General features: G+C 32.9%; 3 protein-coding genes across 3 annotated transcripts; 1 reads left to right on the top strand and 2 right to left on the bottom strand.

Annotated features, from left to right (window-relative positions):
• Positions 1 to 399: 399 nt before the first annotated feature.
• HELRODRAFT_182229 (hypothetical protein) lies at positions 400 to 6,727 on the top strand (the record flags this gene model as incomplete). The annotated part of the gene is made up of 10 exons (XM_009032530.1): positions 400 to 512; positions 678 to 834; positions 971 to 1,032; positions 1,322 to 1,386; positions 2,268 to 2,343; positions 2,546 to 2,614; positions 3,249 to 3,325; positions 5,342 to 5,536; positions 5,775 to 5,933; positions 6,264 to 6,727. 10 exons carry the CDS (start codon positions 400 to 402, stop codon positions 6,725 to 6,727), a joined length of 1,437 nt encoding a protein of 478 aa, XP_009030778.1.
• A 2,093-nt stretch (positions 6,728 to 8,820) lies between these two features.
• On the bottom strand, positions 8,821 to 9,954 carry HELRODRAFT_182228 (hypothetical protein; the record flags this gene model as incomplete). Its single annotated transcript, XM_009032529.1, has 1 exon — positions 8,821 to 9,954. The coding sequence occupies one exon, from the start codon at positions 9,952 to 9,954 to the stop codon at positions 8,821 to 8,823; it is 1,134 nt and encodes a 377-aa protein (XP_009030777.1).
• A 2,013-nt stretch (positions 9,955 to 11,967) lies between these two features.
• Positions 11,968 to 15,691, bottom strand: HELRODRAFT_182227 (hypothetical protein; the record flags this gene model as incomplete). Its single annotated transcript, XM_009032528.1, has 2 exons — positions 11,968 to 15,411; positions 15,632 to 15,691. 2 exons carry the CDS (start codon positions 15,689 to 15,691, stop codon positions 11,968 to 11,970), a joined length of 3,504 nt encoding a protein of 1,167 aa, XP_009030776.1.
• Positions 15,692 to 21,459: the final 5,768 nt, after the last annotated feature.

Raw genomic sequence — 21,459 nt, 5'->3', positions numbered from 1 at the left:
ACCGTTGTAAAAATCCCATGCATTACCTTAACGGCTGCTATAAAGTACTATTAAGATTACTCTACTACACAAACCTGAAGGAAGCTGGCGAGATTTGAACCATTTACAAAATGACTTGACCTGAATAGAGGCACGCAACCTAATGGTGCTATTATGGACTATATCTATTGTTGATGTTGTTGTTATCGTTGTGGTTGATGCTGCTGCTGGTGATGTTGTTATTGTTGATGTTGTTGTTATTGTTGTTATTGTTTCTGACGTTGTTGTTGCGAATGTTGTTGTCGATTTTTTTTTCTTACTGTTTTTATTACTATATAAATTGTTGCTATTAGTATAATTTTCTTAATAGTATTCACGCTAAAAATTAACATTAGTTTCATCCAACAAATCTTTCTCAATATGAGAATTCCTCAACGAAAATATATCCAGCCAATTGGAAGAAGGCGTGAACGAACGCCTTGCGGACTTGCAATCGCACGCATTCAAGCTCGGCCACTGACTGCAACTTCAATGTCAGCCATATCAATCTGAACATGAAAAACTGCATTAAAATATGATTAAAGAAGATATCGATCTGTAAATAAAATGAAATCATAATATACCGACATAATAAACAACAGCAGTATCGCCACCAAAGAACCATTACCATAACAACTACACCACAATCACCACAACAGCTGCACTACCATTACCACTCCAACTACACCACTCCAACTACACCACTCCAACTACACCACTCCAACTACACCACTCCAACTACACCACTCCAACTACACCTCTCCAACTACACCACTCCATCTACACCACTCCAACTACACCACTCTCACCACAACAGTCAGACAAAGGCGGTACACCGGAATTCTTGCAGAAGAACTTTGTAACTTTTTCCAAAGCCCTTCTAGACTGTTCCGGTAAATTGTCTCCGTTTGGCAGTAGTGGCGGTGAGACGTCATCATTTCATTATAATGAGCTACAAGGTGTGGATTACGATTTGGTGACCAAGTTATTCACTGGCGTCTTTACCACACCCGGGTTTGTGTGTCGTTGTTGTTGGTTGTTGTTTGTGTATATGTGTGTGTGTTGTTGTTTGTGTGTATGTGTGCTTATGTGTATATGTGCGTTTGTGCATTGTTGTTTGGGTATATGTGTGATTATGTGTGATTATGTGTGTTTGTGTGTGCGTGCGTGTGTGTGTGTATGCGTGAGGGTGTTAATATTATTATTATCTTTAACGTCATCATCATCATCACAACCATCATCTCCAGCATCACCATAATCATCATCATCATCATCATCATCATATCATCATCACCACCACTAGCAATGGAGTAGCGGGATCAGCTGTTTGCCAGTTCCACCTTGATGATATTAATGAGGTACTTCAAGGTCAGATAACAACAATAATAATATTAATAATAATAATTATAATAATAATAATGATAATGATAAAGACAATGACGACGACGTTGATGAGGAAGAGGTTGATGGTGGTGTTAAAAATGATGGTGATGACGAAAATGATGTGTGTGTGTATTTGTGTGTGTGTATTTGTGTGTGTGTGTGTGTGTGTGTGTGTGGTGTGTGTGTATGTGGTGTGTGTTTGTGTACATATTCGTGGTGTGGTGTGGTGTGTTTTGGTGTGAAATTCATACAGCTTTTATAATGTCAAATTGTCAGCTAGGCAAGTTAGGAATGTTTCACAATTTTCAAAGTCCTACACTTAATAACGATAGAATGATGAAATATTTTCTCAATTTTCAGTTTTGCTGGTTTGAGTTTTGTTGCGTTTCGTGCTGTATAATCATTCACTCATAACATAATGATGTTTTAATTCGATTGGCAACACTGCGACACACTGTAAAAATGAAAAAACATTGATAACAATTTTATAAGTTTTCAATTTTAACACATTTGTAATGTTATCACGGAAAATTCACTTAATTTAACTACACTCCTTTAACTACATTTTATTTAACTTACTAATATTTTATTTTATATTAATTTTAAAATAATTTATTTTTTCAATTAAAAAAAATCCTAGGTCCCCATAAATTCAGTAAGAACAACCAATGGCATGAAGCCGATACTGAATTTGCCAGAAGGGTTGATTATTTAATTAGTTTATAATTGATTAGTTGATTGATTGATAGATTGGTTATTGATTGGTTGGTTGATTGATTGATTGGTTGGTTGACTGATTAAAATTAATTAACCACAGTGTTCTAAAGACCCTGACCCAACATTAAATTATGCATACGCCCAACAAGCCCACAGCTTCCAATTGGCCAGTGGAATAATTAGGTCGCGACAGCATGACCCAATTATTGAAGTGGCCAATGAGAGGTGAGTAAATTACAATTGGCCATTATTGAGGAATACTCCTCTTTCTTTCTCTCTCTTTTTCTCTCTCTTTCTCTCTCTTTCTCTCTTTCTCTCTTTCTCTCTATCTCTCACTCTATCTATCTATCACACACACACACACACACACACACACACACACACACACACACACACACACACACACGTCTTAATCATTACTATTCAGATTCCACCACATAGTCGTAGAATCTCTTGCAACTTCTTTCAGAAACAACACCACCATCCTGACACTAATGTACATCACAACAATTGAAGGATTGTTGAAAAAATACAGTCTTATACCGAAAAGCAGCAACAACGACGACGCTACTAATACTACTACTACTGATAATATCAGCGACAGACACTTCAGCCACAAAAACGCCGACCACCAACATCATTATCATCAACAACATCATCTGAAACATCATCGTCAGCATCATTATAAAGATTTGTTTATGGGTGGTAGTAGTAGTAGTAGTAGTAGTAGTAGAAGTGGTGGGGGTATTGTTGATGATAGGATGTCGTGCTTGTTGGAAGTGGTACAAGTCCTTCCATTGGACGAGCCACAGCCAATCACATTTCTCCGTCTTAATTTGGTTACGGTAGTATTTATTAGTCCTAATAATTTAATTACATTGCCTTTTAATAATATAAATAAAATAATTAAAATAAAATAGTAATGATATTTGTAGATTTTAAAATGTGTTTATTTCATCAATTGTGTGTGTGTGTCTGTCTGTATGTGTGAAACAAAAAATTATAAGGACAGTCACAATAAAAATACAGAAAAAAATTTAATGAAATGAATAAATTAATTTGTTTGTTAATCTACATTTTATTCAATTAATTCACTTTGATCAATTTCTAATCATCGTTGCATCGACCAGAATATGCTGGTACTGGCAACTGCTGACAGACTTTACCAAATACCGAAACAAAGATGCCACAGATTCCAAACCGAGAGGTATTTTTTGAAGAGTACTTGCTTGAAGAGTAATCGCGAATCTGTATTTTTTTTAAAATATTCATTACTTTATGTTGGTACAATTAATAGTAACAAAAAGTCTTTTATTTCTTGTAAGCCAAAATCAAATAATGAGAATAAATTGTAATAAAATGTTTCAAAAATAAATAAATAAAATAGAGTAAAATAATCCAATAAATTCAAATGTACGATTCACCCATCCTCATTGTCAATGACAAATGTATGGGCGCGAGAGTTATATTTAAATAGCATTCGGCAATGTTTCTGTTACAGTAAATTGCGTATGACGAGCTTATAGCACTGTTTATTAGTTTAAAGTTAAAAGAAATTGGCCATGAAAATTTAAATAGCGATAAATTAAAATTATTGTAGAAACCGATTGGCGACAATTCGAACGTGTAAGTTATTGTAGAACAGTGGATATATTCATTATTTAGATACGAATTCAAATTTAGATATTTTTGTCGTTTGTATTGTTTTGATGGAAGTAGATTAGTTTCAGGGCATATCGTCTGGTCCAGCACCTTAATGTTGTCGCCCCCAAAGTGGCAATGTCGGGACGTGAATAGGCACGACATTGGACGGATGCCTTTCATTTCCAAATCCGCAAATTAACAGTAGTCATTTGCTTAGAGCCAGTAACCTCAACTCCTTTATCATCAGCGCCAGTACTTTATTATATCTGTCTGTGTTGTATCTCTTCAGAGCCGATGCTGAACCGTGTTTTGACACTACATGCTTATTTGTTTGGCAAACATTACACAGTGGGCACAAGGGAGTTTTGGCTTTGCCCCATTTAAAAAAATTTGAATTAGTGGGCAGTTGTTGAATTATGTTCTTCCTCGCAAATCTGTAGAGCACTTCGGACATGTTGTCAATAGTTTCCGACCAACATGTTATTTATGCTGGAGTAATGAGTTCGCCAATTGACTTGAGCACTATACTTTAAGGCTGAATTCCCATGATGTGAATGGTTGAGACGTGACTTTATTCGGGTCTCATTCAGAAGTTTGAGGGACTGCTTTAATGAACCTGTTTCTGTCAGAGAACTGTCCGACTTGAAGAAGTTTGAAGAGGTTTTGCACCATAAGCATTGGATTTCCTCATTATTGCTGTCCTTTAAATAGCTGTGAACTTCTATTTTTTGTTTTTTCCTGCCGTGTCTCTTAGTAACATAACATTATTACCCCTGAGTTTCTTTGGTATTGAGAGCGTATGCAGTACACATCCACTGATTAGCATTGCGAGCCAATCCTTGACTTCACCTATGATCGGGTTATCTAAGTCGGACTATAACCATGCTAGCGAGAAATTGTAGTAACGATGCTCGAATTGAATTTGTGTTGGAATAAAGTAGCGGAATATTTTAAGTTTTTGCTGCGGTTTGATGTCCAGACCAGAGGTGATCTTCAGCAATTTGGTCAATTTAATAATAACAATAATAATAACTATAATAATAATAATAATAATAATAATAATAATGGGCGGCGCGGTAGCTTAATGGTTAAAGTGCCTGGCGATTCTGTAGCAGCAGCCTGATTCGATCGCACAGAGTTCCTCGCCAATCAAGGACATGCACTGTGTGTGATGCGTTGATTTGGGTGCTTTAGTTGTTGGCATCTTTAGAAATAATTTGATGTTTGTAATGATAATAATGAAATATAAATGATGAGAGTAATAAAACTCTTGACCCAATTAAGTTTGTGTAGGTCAGTTCAAGATCCGTTCTGTGCATGGAGCGATGAATTAATGCAGTGCATTCCTTCACTCAATCCATTCGTCGGTTCATGTCCTGTCCATAAAAATTTGAGTATGAATTTTTTTCGGCGAATATAATTTCATTGAAGTGTTTTTGATTTTTAGTTTAATTTTAAATTTAATAAAAAAACCTTATTATTAATTCAAAATGCGTTTTCGAATTTTTAAAACACACAAACACACACACACACGCAAATACACACACGTACACACACAAACACACACACACACACAAAGAAAAACTCTGGTACGGCTGGAGCGAGTGGACAGAGTGTTCGGCAACTTGCGGCGAAGGTGTACAGATGCGAATGTGCATCTGCCTGCACGATATCAACGCCCTGAAGACCACGGCAGACCTCAGCGGGGCTATGAAGTGCCCCAACATGAATAACTTCGTCACTAGGAAGTGTCTAGTACAGAACTGCACCTCAGGTCAGTTCAATTCTCGTACTTTGATTCACCGGAGTATTCGTTTAGTATAAGGTTGTATTGTTGGTGGGCATTTATCGACTGTGGTAGATGTTGTTGTGATTACTATTGTTGCTGTTGTTGCTGTTTATGCTTCTGTTAAAATTTATATTTTCATTGGTGTGTTTAAAAATATCATTACACATGGACATATTAGAACGAAAGAATGTATGACGAATCATAAAATTTGCTCACATTCCAGAACCACCATCGTCATCGTCATCATCATCATCATCATCATCGTCGTCGTCGTCATCGTGGACATCATGGTCACGTGAGATAAGTGACCACCAATCAAAATCGAGCAGTGAACCAGTGAAAAAGAGATACAGATGTGTATGTGAGACGAAGGGAGAGGCTGGTTGCCACGCAAAACTTCAAATTTCAGAAAGTATATGCCACCAAAACTCCAACAACAGCAACAACAACAAAAATGATGATGACGGTGGTAATGATGGTGATGATGACGACGATGATGATTGTACGTCTCAATATAGGCGGATCACAACTAGGAATACAAGGAAGGGCGGAAGGAATGGGATGATTCAGGATACACGTGACATCAGCAACTACTCATCCCATCATCATCATCATCATCAACAACATCATAATCATAATCAACAACAACAACAACAACAAGAACACCAAAATCATCATAATCATCATCAACAACAACAACAACGTAACACAGAAAACAGCGACGATGATGAAAATGAGCGAGCTGGCTGTACTGACAACATCAACAACAACAACATCAACAACAACAACATCAACAACAATTTTACAAACAACAACAACATCAATAACTACTACAACATCGATCACATACTCAAAATTGAGAAAGAGTTGAAACTCTGCAACCACAGGTACTTGAAGAAAGTAACCGAGGGCAAGTTACTCGCTGATACTGTCGATCAGCTGAGAAAAAAATTTAAGTACAAAAGTACCCACTGGCGACTAACAACAACATCGACAACGACAACAACAACAACAACGGACGACGACGAAGATAAATATAACAACGACAACAATGATAACGATGATGATCACTCTAATAATAATAATAACAATAATAATAATAATAACAATAATAATAATAAATACATTAGCAGTAGTAAGAATAACAAATTTCCAATCAACGAGAACAAAAAATGAACAGGAATATGAACAACAACAATAATAATAATAATAAAAAAATTAGCAATAATAATAATAACAAAAATAATAAAAATATACTGTTTTCTCGTTCGCTCTTATGTTTGTTTCCCAGATACAATCTAACACAATTTCATCATCATCACATCTCTATCAGCCGAATCATAATGTATGATAGTTACAACATTAATTACAATATTGTAATAATAATATAAATTTATTATGTATATAATCTGTAGTACTTGAATTAATAAATGTGTATGGTGGCTTTTGTGTACAAGGAAACGAGAAATTATCGACTCTTACGATTTGAAACAACTCAACAGAATGATATTATATCTGTATTTATTTATATTATTATTTGTATTAATAATCCTAATAATATTTATTTATTCATTTATTTATAATAATAATCATCAGCAGACAAATTCATTATGTTAACAATCTCCATGCTTATAATAACTACTATCACACACACGCACACACACACACTCACACACACACGCACATACATGGCCGAATTTAGAATCGGACTGGTTTAGATGACAAATTAAACACAAACTGTGAGCCACAGTTTAATATTCTAAGGTATTCATAAATAATCACAGATCCCCACTAAATAATTAGAGACTGATTAGAGAATAATTAGAATAATTAGAAATTGTATCTTCTTCCTTGCCCCGGGCCTCAATACCCCTACTTTTAAATTCAGCCCAACACACACACAGACACACACACACACATACACACTAATTATAATTTGATATAAAATAATTTATTGCTATAAGCTAAATAATAATCATTATCTAATGCAAAGGTTACTACTAAATAACTATTTCATATTTCGTGTTATATCACTCATGTACTCATCACAATTATTATTATTATTAATTATTACTATTTATTATTATTAATTATTATAACTGTTATTATAAATTTTCAGTAAACCATGTTTAACCTTTAAATTCTCTAGTCAGCGTTATAGTGAAGAATTGCATGGGATAGATACATTTATTTATTATTATTATTCTTATTATTCCTATCATTATTATATTTATTATTGTTAATATTTTTAAAAGTTCAACCAACATAATACACTTTACGACCATTATTACCACTATAAAATGCATCATCATTATTATTACTATTATTCTTATTAATACCGATAAATTATTTTATATAATTTTAACTGATTTTCGCAATAAATATGTTTTTATTACTTTTGTTTGAGCTTTAAACATTGAAAAAGTTTTAAAGGTGTATAAGGTCAATTAAACTTTCCAAAAGTTTAGACCAGGGGTGGGCAAACGACGGCCCACGATGCCTTGAAGGTTTGAAGGTCGTCAGCCAGACATTATGACCAAAAAAAGGAGCCACAAATCTTAAAAAAATTATCCCCTGGTTGAAAAATTTGCTATTTAAGTATATATGCGGCCCTTCAAGAGTAAAATAGTTCTCAATGCGGCCCTCACAGCAAAACGTTTGCCCACCCCTGGTTCAGACGAAAATTTTACAAGAAAGTTTTTTTTAATGAAATTTTTAATCACTAGATAAAACCCAATATTAAACAATCTCTTTTATCATTTAAATTCGAAATTTCACTTAAAAAAGACTGAATTTGTGTTAAATTATGAAAAACAAAAAAAAAAATAATAATATAAATATTAATGACAACATATCATTATCATAAAATACATGAAAAATAATAATGTTTGAATTACATTCTATAATATAGAACAACAACAACACACGTTTAGACGGCATTTTCCCAGAGATCGGGGTTGCCGTTTGGCTACCTATGATGAAACATTCTAATATAATTATATCATAATATTCACATATATGCTAATGTACATTAGTTATCATCTATATTATATATATCTATATATCTATATAACAATTATATATTGATTACCCTTAAATCAAGTTGAGAAATTGATAAAAATTAAATTTTAAAATCAGAAGTCATTAGCTTTTGTTATCCATCATTCTCAAATTGTATGTCGCTATTTTGTTGTTGTTCATATTTTTTGTTGATGATGATATTATTGTTGGTTATGCCAGTGTAGTTGATGTGATTGTTGTTGTCAATATTATGCATCCACGCTATTAACAAGGATACAGTTGTTGGCATTGTTGTCAATGAAAGCAATTTTGTTGTTGCTGTTATTCGTGTTGATAACGATGTTATTGTTGCAGTAGTTGTTGGTGATGAGAATGTTGTTGTTGCTGCTACTGTTAGTGATGACAGTTTGGTTATTGCTGTTGTTTTTCACGATGGTGACGTCATTTATGCTGTTGTTGTTGTTGACGAACAGGCTATCATTGCAGTTGTTGCTGGCTATGATGATGTTTTTGTTGTGGTTGTTGTTGGTGGTGATGACCATGCTGGTGATGCTGTTGTTGTTGGAAACGATGATGTCATCACCGTCATCGTCGTCAATAATGACATTATCCCCGCGAGTGTGGTGGTAGTTTTTGACAAAATCATTTCTCATGTGCACAACTCTACTGCTGTTGTTCTGACCAATCAGAATGCTGTTGTTGACATCGTTGCTGCTGTTGTGGTTGTTCATTACATAATTAATTATTATTTTATTGTTACTATAGTTGCCCTTAACCAGAATGTTGTTGCTACTGCCATTATTGTTGATGACTAGACAATTATTGCAATGGTTCTCAGCGATTAGAATTTTCCGACGGTCAGTCGATTCGCTATCAAAAGAAACTCCACTTTTGATGCCAGACATATCCAGCATGGCTTCTTGCATTAATGCTTGACAATTCTTTCTCATTTCATTGTTACCTCTCTTGGCAACGTTGTTTGATTTCACTGGCTTGTTGGTTAAAGCATTGTTGTTGTTTCTACCTGCTACATAGTTGTTGTTGTTGTTGTAGGTTACACCGTAGTTGCCCCTAATGCCTGTACCCGCTACAAAGCTGTTGCTTGTGTTAGTTATATTATAGTTGCCTCCACTGCTTACAAAATCGTTATTTGTGTTGGTTATAATGTAGTTGCCTGCATTGGCTATAAAGTTGTCCGCGCCAGTTGCGAAGTTGATGTTAGTGTTGGTTACTACGTTACAGGTTAGATCATTCATGATATTGACATTCCTGAAAGCATGACTGGAAATGTTTCCAGTGTTGTTGTTACTGCTACCCCCAGCAGGTTGAGGTTTTTTGCTGGCATTAGAAGGATTAATGGTAGAAACTTTTTCATCAGCCATTCTCTATGAAATTTTTCATCATTAATACTGATCAATAAGCGTATTTGTAAAGTAGGATAAAATAAAGATTACAGCTTATTACATGTTTATAATTCATTATTTATTATAATAATAATGGCATATAATTTTAAAATTATTACTTCTAATCTTTTACTTGTAGTGCAATGTATTTTGTAATGCGTAATTTTTAATTTATGCATAAAAAAATGTGTGCTTCTGTTTAATAGTGTTGTTGTAACTTCAGAAATCTAAACTTACAACAAATTATAGCTATAGATAATATAGTATTAATTATTTATAACATATAAATAACTTATTAAAAAGTAATAAGTACTAACTTTTATTCAAACCTGACAAAAATTCTTAGGAAAATTTTAGAAAAATGGCGAAATAGAAGTGTCAAGTGTGTGTTGTGTGAAAACCAATAAACTTCACCGTACTTAAAATTAAAATTGTTCCATTAATTTTAATTTAACAGAATTAAGTGTTGCTCAAGTGTTGTTAAGCATCAATTTGATAAATAAAATATATGATTATATATATAATATTCAGTAAAATACTTCAATTAATTATCCAATTAGTTAGCATTATATTATTATAAACTATATTTATTTATTTATTATAAATTTTATCGTCGTACCCTAGTTATAAAATAGTAGTAAAAGTTAAATTAGCAAATAGATTGAAAATTTCAAACATACATAAGCTCTCACGTCAGCCATTATTTCTATCGAATTATTTTTAAAATTTCAGTGATGTATCTTTTGTAAGTTAAAATACGTTACCATGGTTACCGAGTAATCAAATGATTTTCGCCTTCTTCAAATGCAATGACACTTGATTTCTTCCGAAGAGTTTTACTCAAACCTAGAATGCTGAGATTCATTCTTTTCATTTCTTGTTTTACATTTTCAAGCTTTCCAGTCTGGTACAACGTTCTAACGTTCCATGTTGCCACGTGGATCATGCTTATGGAAATATTGGAAAATTTGGACAGTGATGGAAAAGACACGGGAGTTATCAAAAACCTCTATTGGGACCAAAGAGCAGCGAAGAGTGAAATGAAGACTTTGCAACAAAACATCTACCTGAACAGTTGTACGAGACCAATTTTACATATCAAACTTCTTGACAAACGTCTTGTTAAGCTCATCAACTTGGTGTGTTAGCACCTTTGAAAACGCACGAACTTCCCCTCTGTTGCTTAATTGCTGATTGGAACTGGCGCGTAGAACATCATTGTTGACTGCATCATTTTGAAACGCAGACTCTTTCAAATTAGCATCTGCTTATTTGCATTTAACAGATGTAAATTATAATCAGCTTATTTAAATCAACTTCTTCTCAATTTGCAGTTTCTAGGCATTTTGAAAAAACGATCATGGGCGTAGCCTATTAGCATAGTAATATAAAACATTAAAATTCTTTCGAACGTTAATAAAATTCTCGCAAAACGAATATTTATTTATCTTTTTAATAAACATGATAAAAATAGTAAAACAGTTTTTAACGAACAAATTAATTGAAGTGTAGAATGAAACGTATTTCAGTAATAGAAAGGAATCACTTGTCGGTGACCTTATGAGGATAGGCGTTCTTAAACCGGCAGATAACAGTGAAAAAAAACAACGTAAAACATTTTGACGTTGAGGAAATACTAACCTGCCCGTCGAAACGATTCTGGAAAAAAAAAACTTTGGCATTTGGTCCTCCGTCAAGGTTGTCTAAATCAGCTGGTGCATTGTTTTACTAGTCCTATACTACATATATACTGAGTATTGTTGCTTGGATCAAATTGAGAATGGCAATGTAGAATTAGCTCATAAAGTTATGGCTTTACACTGAATAAGGATATCTAGGTCATGAATTTTATCTAACTCATATTTCAATATTTCTTTTTTGAAACAAAAAAAAATAATATTTACATGTTAATTCAGATCAAAAAATAAAAAAAACACTGAATCACTTTCTTGTGACGTCATATTTCAAATAACACCATTTAGCGCGATGTTTCTATTCAATAACTTTTCGTCTGCTATCCTGTCTTGTTATAACGAAAAATTTCTGTTTCGTCACATCAGCTTGTAGGAGATGTTCGATTCTTGGGATATTCTTTTTGAGGTCGTCGTCGTTGTTCTTGTTGCTTTTGTTGTTGTCAAGTAAAGTCATTTTGTTGGCGTACGATGAGCTATAAATATGAACATTTTTCTTGTCTTTGATAGTAATGTTGTTGTTGATGAAATTGCTGAACTTGGTGTTGTTTGTTTTGAAGGAGTTGTCGTCATTGTTGTTGTGGATGTTGTTGGATTGGAAATTGAGATTTACAGCCGGGTTGTTATTGTAAGGGCTGTCATCATCAATGTAACTACTTGCTCTCTGAGACTTCGTGCTGCTGTTTGCATTGCTATTGTTATTATCGTTGTTATGGTTTATGCAAATGTAGGTGATGTCGTTGCAGAGTCTTTTTGCCATGCTATTGTCTTTGTTGTTAATCATGTTGAGTTTTTTGTATATTGTGGACATAATGTGACTACCTCCCTGTTTTTGACTGTTGAACATGTCTTTCGTTTGATGTGTACTTCTCTTGGTTAATACTTTTGACGAAGACGGCTGTGATGGCACTCTTGTTGATGTTATATTTAACGCTGTTGCAGTAGAGGTAATGTTTTTTTCGAAAGATATCATCTTTACTGTTGATGCTGTGTTTGATGTTGGTCTAATTGAAGCCGTAGGTGTTGTTGATGATGTTGTTGTGGCAGTTAATGATGTTGTTGGTGAAAGCTTTTGAAGTTTTTTGATGGCTGGTTTTTTTGCTGTTGTAACCGGTTTCATTTTAGTTAATGTAAGAGTTGGTAGGAATGAGTTTTGTGTTGATTGTGTTTCAGATTCTGTTTTTGTTGGCGACGACAAAAACGAAGTTTCTATCGAAGTTTTTGTTGACGTTGTTGTTGTTGTCGATGTTGTTGTTGTTGCTGTTGGTAACGTTCCGGTTGTTGTTGATTGTTTTGCTTTTATTGTTTGAAATGTTGGTTTCACTCTCATTACAGGCGGTTTCATTTTTGATGTTGTTGTTGTTGGTGGTGGTAACGATTGTGGTGAATTAGTGGTAGTAATACTAGTGGTTTTAATTGCTGTTGTTGTTGTTGTTGATGTTGTTGTCGTTGATGATGTTTCTGATGACTTTGATGTTGTTGTTGGTTTTGATGTTGTTGTTTTTGTTGATATTGCTGTTGTTGATGTAACTGATACTGCGGCAAATTTTTCAGTTAATGCTTTTATTTTTAAATTCTTTGATTTTATTTCTAAGTTTTTTATTTCGGGGTAACCGCTAATCTCATCAGAAAAGATTCCATCTCTAAAATTATAACTACAATTATTATTATTATAATTATTTATATCAGTAATACTTAAGTCTTCGTATACTTCAGTATTGCGAAAATTTTTTGAAAAAATTCTCTCACTGTTATTATTATTCTTATCGTTGTTGTCATTTTTACCGATAATAAAATAAGGACTGTCAACAACATGATCATAACCATAATCATCATTATTATTATTATTGTTGTTGTTGTTGCTGTTGTCGTTGTTGTTGTTGTCGTTGTTGTTGTTAATGTCATTATTATTACTATAACATTTTTTTTTCGTTTCATTATTCAAAGTGATATCATCATAAATTGGATAAACTAAAGTGTCTCCGTGCTTTTGTTTAGGTCTGAACTTTTTAGAGAAATTAATTTTGTTACTTTTCTCATCGTTGCTGCTGTTGCTTTTGTTGTTCTTGAGGTTGTTGTTGTTGTTGTTGTTGTTGTCGTTTATGGTGTTTTCACTTTTTCTGTAATCTGTCACTCTTTTGAAAGTCGCGATGATGTTCGATACACTTTTACTTCCTTTGCGATTGTTGTTTCTGTGTTTGCTTCTTGTTGTTTTGGCGTTTTCTGCGACAGTCGTGTAGGCATTCTTAAAGTCTGGGCAACTAAATGAGTTGTTGTTGTTTATATTGTCTTTTTTGTTGTTGTTGATGCTGCTGCTGTTGTTGTTCCTGTTTTTGCGTTTACTTTTTATCTTTTTGGCGGCTTCTACAACGGTTGTGTTGGCAGTCTCAATGTCTGTGTAGCTAGGTGCGTCAAGTTGAATTCTACGACTAGATGTTGCATTTTCACTATCTTCCTGTGTTGGGACAGCGAGACTGGTGTAAAAAATGCTACGGTACGTACCTTCATTTTTGTTATTCTCGAAATAAGTAGCGTTGTTCTTGTTGCTGTTGTCTTTGTTGCTGTTGTATTTATAGATGTTTTTGTTATTTTTGTTGTTTTCATTATGTTTACTTTTTATTCGTCTTCTAAGTTTTGAAAAAAAATCTATAATTTGCATTTTTTTTTTGTTGACGTTTTTATTTTTGCTATTTTTTGTTGATTTTTTATCTGAAGTGTTGACAGTTCCATAGCCCAAAATTTCAAATTCAGCGGGCGTTGTAAATTTCCGGCCATAAATTTGTTTGATACTATCATTACTATGATTGACATCATCATTAGTTTGATATGCATCATCATCATCACTTTGATATGTATCCTCATTTTTGTGGTTGCTGCTGCTGAAGTAACTACTGCGGCGTTTATCCGTGAAAGTATTTGTCGTTAGATATGTTTGATTTATATCATCATCATTTTGATATGTATCATCATTTTTGTGGTTGCTGCTGCTGAAGTTACTACTACAGCGTTCCATGGAAGATGGTAGTTGTAAGAAAGAACTGCAGTAGAATTCCTCATCGCTGTCATTATATCTTCCACTGCTGTCGTGGCTAATGAAGATATTGTTGTTGTTGTTGTAGTTGCTGAAGTTGTTGTGGTAGTTGTCGCCGTCGCTGTAAACCTCGTCAATTTTGTTTTGACTATATGATGAGATTTTGTGCTTTTTGCTGGTGAAATCTTTTATATAATTGAATCTTTTGTTTTCGGTGTTGTTGTTGAGGCTAGTATTGTTGGCAGTGAAAGTATTTGTCGTTAGATATGTTTGATTTATATCATCATCATTTTGATATGTATCATCATTTTTGTGGTTGCTGCTGCTGAAGTTACTACTACAGCGTTCCATGGAAGATGGTAGTTGTAAGAAAGAACTGCAGTAGAATTCCTCATAGCAGTCATTATATCTTCCACTGCTGTCGTGGCTAATGAAGATATTGTTGTTGTTGTTGTAGTTGCTGAAGTTGTTGTGGTAGTTGTCGCCGTCGCTGTAAACCTCGTCAATTTTGTTTTGACTATATGATGAGATTTTGTGCTTTTTGCTGGTGAAATCTTTTATATAATTGAATCTTTTGTTTTCGGTGTTGTTGTTGAGGCTAGTATTGTTGGCAGTGTTGTTGTGCTTGTAGTAGTTGTTGTTAGCATTGTTGTTTCCTTCGTTCAAAATATCATTTTTTCTATGGTTGAATCTACGAGGTGTTTCTTTGTATGGCTTGAGAAAGCATTTAACGTTAAAATAGATATGAGTTAACTGCAGAGTTCTGCATCAATCACCGTTAATACAGCTGAAGAAAATGCTCAAAGTTTAAATTTTGTAATAAATAAATAAATAATAAATAAATAAATAAATAAATATTTAAATAAATAAATTAATTAATTAATATATAATTAAACAAATAAATAAATGAATAAATAAATATTATCATCTTCACCTTATTTGCCTGCTTAATATCAGTCGCTGATAAGGTGGCTTTTTTTGAAAGTCTCAGCATGTTTCACTCTATGATATATGTCCAAATGGCTACCTTCTTCTACACTTTTCTTTCACCATATGCTACGACTTCTTATTGTGATTCTGTATCTTTAAAAAGTTATAAAAAATTAACCATATCATAATCTGTGTCTGAATAAATTTGTACAAAAACGAAAGAAAGTTAATGATAAATGATTTTTGCTAAATTTTATTTTAATTATTATTTTACCAAAAATACATATACATTAATACATCGTTACTAAATTTTGTCATAGAAATATTATTACTACATACAAAATAGGCTAAATTCTTTCTGTTCGTCCCTTCAGGCTTTTACAAGCAGACCTTTGTTTCTCATTGTTCTGCTCATTACTTCGATTGATTTTTGAATGACGTATAATGTTATATGGTATTTTTTAATACGATAGTCTTAACCAAAATAATATATATATATATATATATACATATATATATAATTTCACGTGGGATATTTTCCTTCATACATATTTTGTTGAGTTCGATCAGAGTTATCAGATCTGTGATCAAATCAGATTATTACGTTTTAGTTTTTATGTCTTTCAACTTTATTATCAACACCTTATCTGTTCACAATTCCGAATATTATGTTTTCATATATAGTATTCGCTACAAAGCCGACCTCAATCAATATTTTTTTGATACCACGGCCACAGCCACTACAGCCACAGCCGCACCACTACTACTATTAACAAATCTCAAAACTTCATTTACTCATAGTTAAGTTATTTAGTTATTTAGTTACAAATTATTCACAGTCAATTTAAACCTCTCACTGTTACGTTATAAGACTAAGATTACTTCCCAGTTGTGCGCAAATATTGTTCTGCTTAAACTACAGGCTTGACATTTTAAGATAAATATACATTTCAGAAACGCTGTTACTCAAGAATCATAATTTTGATTGAAACCTGCTGTAAGATTATTATTATTATTATTGTATTATTATTATTATTATTACTATTGTATTATTATTATTATTATTATTATTATCATTATTATTATTATTATTATTATTATTATTATTATTATCATTATTATTAATAATGTATTTGCAAGATCTCAGAGGCGCTAACGATTAATGCAGTACATTGTGTAGCTCTTTATTAAAGCCATGCAATGAATGGAGAGAAAGGGACATTAGCACGGGCAAGCTTGGACGAAAGGATGGTGTTTCAGCCTTTTATGAAATCGAATAACAGACCGTTCTAGGAATGGCTCTGTCAGTTAAATATTTAAGGACAACTCCCTTAATACATTTAAAAACCGGTAACATATCTTAAAAATAACTCTTTGATAAACCGGAAGCCATTGAAGAGCAAAACTAACTTGTTTAACGTGATCGTGTTTAAGGCCACCTGAAACCAACCTAGATGTATGTCTCAAGAGTCAAAGGCAACCACAGGATTTGGAGGTCTAGAGGCGAGACCCTGATATGATAATCATTCTTTCATTTCTATCAATCCCTACCAGCGATTTTGATGTTTTATGATCAATTTTTTATTGCTAGCAGCAAGAAGGTAATTTTCAAAAAACGGGTTGTGACATTTTACATATGTGGGAACTTGGCATTCTTCAATAATGCTGCTGCTACTGGTAGGTTTTATTTAAGCGATTTCATTCAAATTTATTTTCAAAAATTGTTCTCATTATTTTCTCCAAGTCAGAACATAATATTTTGAAGTAAAAATTCACTTTTATTCGCCAGCCAGCAGTAACCACTAAATTCCAAGTAGGAATTGAAATATAGTAACCGACCACGAAAAGCGTTAACCCGGAAACTTTTGCGTCATTATATTCTATTTTTAACTCTTGCTAATCACTCGAACCTAAACTGTTAAAAATTAAAAAATTAACTAACGTATGACGTCATTCCTGTGATTACTTCCGTTTAGGTTTATTGTGGAGGAAAATACAAAAAAGTAATTAATACCGGTAGAATTATACGTAATAAAAATTAAACAATAATATTACATGATCATTTAATATAATCCACAACAATCTGTTAGTTCAGAAACACAAAATAAAAACAGGGTAGTTAATTATCTATAAATAAACCCGGCAATTGCTATGAACATTAAAATTAGTAACAACAACAACATCAACAGCAACAGCACAACAGCAGCAGCAACAACAACAACAGCAACAACAACAGCAACAACAACATAAACAACTACCCAAAACTTTTTTACTTTCATTCTCAATATTTCATTTTTCATCTAACTAGGTACGTAGGTACAAAATTATCGTGGAGAATAACGACCAAAGACTAACGATAATTTCATTAAATTACGACAAAGACGGTAAAGAACTTTTTTTTCAACAGTGTGCGAATTCAAAATCGACTTTAGCAGCATAAACAACATTAGCAACAACAAAATCGTGAAGAAAAAACAGTACAACAACAACAGACATCAACAAAAACAACAAATCGACAAAGGTAATATCCAAAAAATATGCTAATAAGATCTTTTAATCTATCGCAAATTTATTTATGAAAATACAACGACATGCGAATACATTCTTTCATCTTCTGAAACAGAGTTATCAAAAATGAAACATGTAAACATATATACATATAAACGATGACAATAACTCTGACATCAACATCAACATCAAAATGACATCAACCATGACATCAATATTAGCAATGACTTCAGAATTATCATTGCATAAGAGTCGTTAAAAACCTGACATTCACAACAAAAACAAAAGCAGCAACAACAATATAGATAATGCAACAGCAACAAATATAATTTAACAACAAAATCAAAGATATAACAACAGAAACAAAAAACAAAGATAATATAATAACAAAAACAAAGATAATCTAACAACAACAACAACAAAGATGATTTACCCACAACAAAGACGACATACTAACAAAGCATAAACTAAACAAAACACAAAAACAAAAATACCACAAAAACAAAAACAAAGATAATACAGCAAAATAATTTTTTATCTAGCGCGAATTTATTTATATGATCTTTGTTCCTATTTGCACATCAGTGAACGCGCGTGCGGAAGTCATTTGCATCAAACGCAAAATTAAAAACAAAAACACGCCACTGCCCACCTATGCATGCTTACATACAAATTTTTTATTCTTTGTTCTCGTTGTTGTCTATGTTTGTTGTTGTTTGATATCTATGTTTGCTGCTGTTTATGTTTGTTTGTTGTTGCGGTTTTATGTTTATGTTTGTTGTTGTTTGATATCTATTTTTTGTTGTTTATGTTTGTTTGCTTTTGTTTCATGTTTGTTGTTGTTTGATATCTATGTTTTTTGCTGTTTAAGTTTTTTTGATGTGTGTTGTTGTTTCATGTCTATGTTTGTTATTTATTCAAGTCATCGTTGTTGTTGATCTTTACAGATGCATGTTTGTATATAAATTGTTGTTTGTTTATTATCGTCTGAGTATTTTTGTCTACTTTTTTGTTGATGTTGTTGTTTGCGTGTCGAGACGTGTGTTTCGTTTTGTTTTGTTTGCTTGGATAAACATATATTTCCCTTGTTTATGATGGTGATGTTTATGATGTTTATAATGATGTTGTTTATGATGATGTTGTTCACGTTGTTTATGTTGTTGTTTATGATGTTGTCGTTGCTGCATGTTTGTATTTGTTATTGTTGTTGTTGATAATGTTGTTATTCGCGTTAATATATTTTTTGAAGTTAAATAAAAAAGTGACACTGCGACGAAAAAATAACCAATAAAAAAGAAGATTATTATTATTATTATTATTATTATTACGACTGCGTGTAGTGATGACGTTGAGGAAGAGGATGATGATAACGATGATGAGTTTTACTGATTTTTAGTAAAGATACTGTTCATACAGTTGATACAGCGGGGAGGGCCATGGTTCTCCAACCTCCTTCTAGATCCAACACTGGAGATGTAGAGTCATCATTATTGCTGAATATCATCAACATGATCATCATTATCATCATCATCATCATCATCATCGTCATCGTCATCATCATCATGTTTATCTTCATCTTCTTCTTTTGTCTTCTTTTTATTTTTTACCACCATCACCACCACCACCATCATCACCACCATCATCATTATCGTATCATCATCATCAATAACATCATTATCACAACCCGGAAAAAACAACAACAGCAGTAATAACAATAGAACGGCAACTCAATTAACTTGCATACAAAATGATAAATGTAGCCTTCTAATACTCAACTCATGGGAACATGTTATTGGTTATATCATATACATCATCATCATCGTCGTCATCATCGTCATCATAATCCTCATAATTATCATCTTCATCGTCGTTCTCATAATCCTTTATTCGTTTTACTCACTCCATCATTCTACGATATGCCGTCTGAGTTTTGTAGTCGTCATCATCATCGTCATTATCATCATCATCATCATCATTATCATTATCATCACCACCATCATCATCGTCGTCGTCTTCATCATGATCGTCATCAGGACAACAGTTTAATAGCCCAATAAAAGAGGCATCGTAATTCTGGTAAAGGCTCTCAAGAAAGCAATAATAATAATAAAATAATAATAAAATAATAATAATTAATTAGTCAATGATATGACGCATAGTAATCATTATCTTAATCTCACAAACCAGTCGATAATTATGATATAAATGATTAATTACTCAGTTAAACTTATCAATTACAATTAATAATAATTGAATCATGATAGCATAGGCTAATTATTAATAAATTTAATTTATTAGTAATGTTCATTAATAATATTTTTAATTTATGATAATTTTATTATAATTTATTCTTAAGGGTATCAACAACAAGCAGATTGACGTATTTATATATTATAATTATAGTGTAATTATGGTATAATTATGGTATGATTATATTTAGTATATATTTATTACCAATAGCAATAGGGACTGCCCCCAAATGACGTCACGCTTTGAGGTAGGGGGGGGGTGAGGTGGGGTCCAAAATTTTGTGATATTTTGCGACAGATGGGTGGGGGGAGTTAGAAGCTTATGTGACGTCACGTTTTACTCTTTTTTTTTACAATTTTCATTTCGAGTTTGTGAGAATCTTGTTAAAAACTTTCTATCGAAGAAAGAAGTTTATGAGATTTTATCTCTATCCTGGACGAGTCAAAAAAATTTGCATCTTTGATTTTTTTTTGCTCGTGTTCGTTTCTTCCCATGGAGTTACCCTACTCATGTGTTTGTTTTTCGATTCAACGATGGCAGATAGAGTCATTAGCCAGCACTCAGTATTAGGTGTGATATTGTGATAACTTACAACATAAAGTAGATAAAGTAGCAACTCACGTGCAGATAAAAGTAGCAACATTTCATCAGCCAGTTCTTCATTATTATGCGTGATATTGTGATGACTTACGTGAAACATTTTAAACTGCTGGCAGGCAAATCGTAAACTTCAAGAAGATGGTCTAAATTTTGTGGCGGGCGTAACACGAGGCAGTTTAAAATTTGTGATTGTTTGTGACGGGGGAAGGGGAAAAGTAAGAAGAGCGCGAAAAAGATCAAAAAAGCGCGATACCATTTATGGGTAGCCCTCTATCCCTTTTCAATATATCAGATTTTTATAATTTTTATTTTTTGTATTTTAACCGTAACAACTAATATCCAAATGGCAGCTTAAACATTAGTAGTAGCTTATAGTATTAGTAATATAGAAATTGAAATAGTAGTGGTAGTAGTAATGAAAGCAGCAACAGCAGCAGTAGTTGCAGCATTGGTAGTAGTTGTAGGAGTTAAAGT

Source organism: Helobdella robusta (assembly GCF_000326865.2).
Source record: "Helobdella robusta unplaced genomic scaffold HELROscaffold_82, whole genome shotgun sequence".
NCBI lineage: Eukaryota > Metazoa > Annelida > Clitellata > Rhynchobdellida > Glossiphoniidae > Helobdella > Helobdella robusta.
This window is presented reverse-complemented; position numbering and strand designations above follow the sequence as displayed.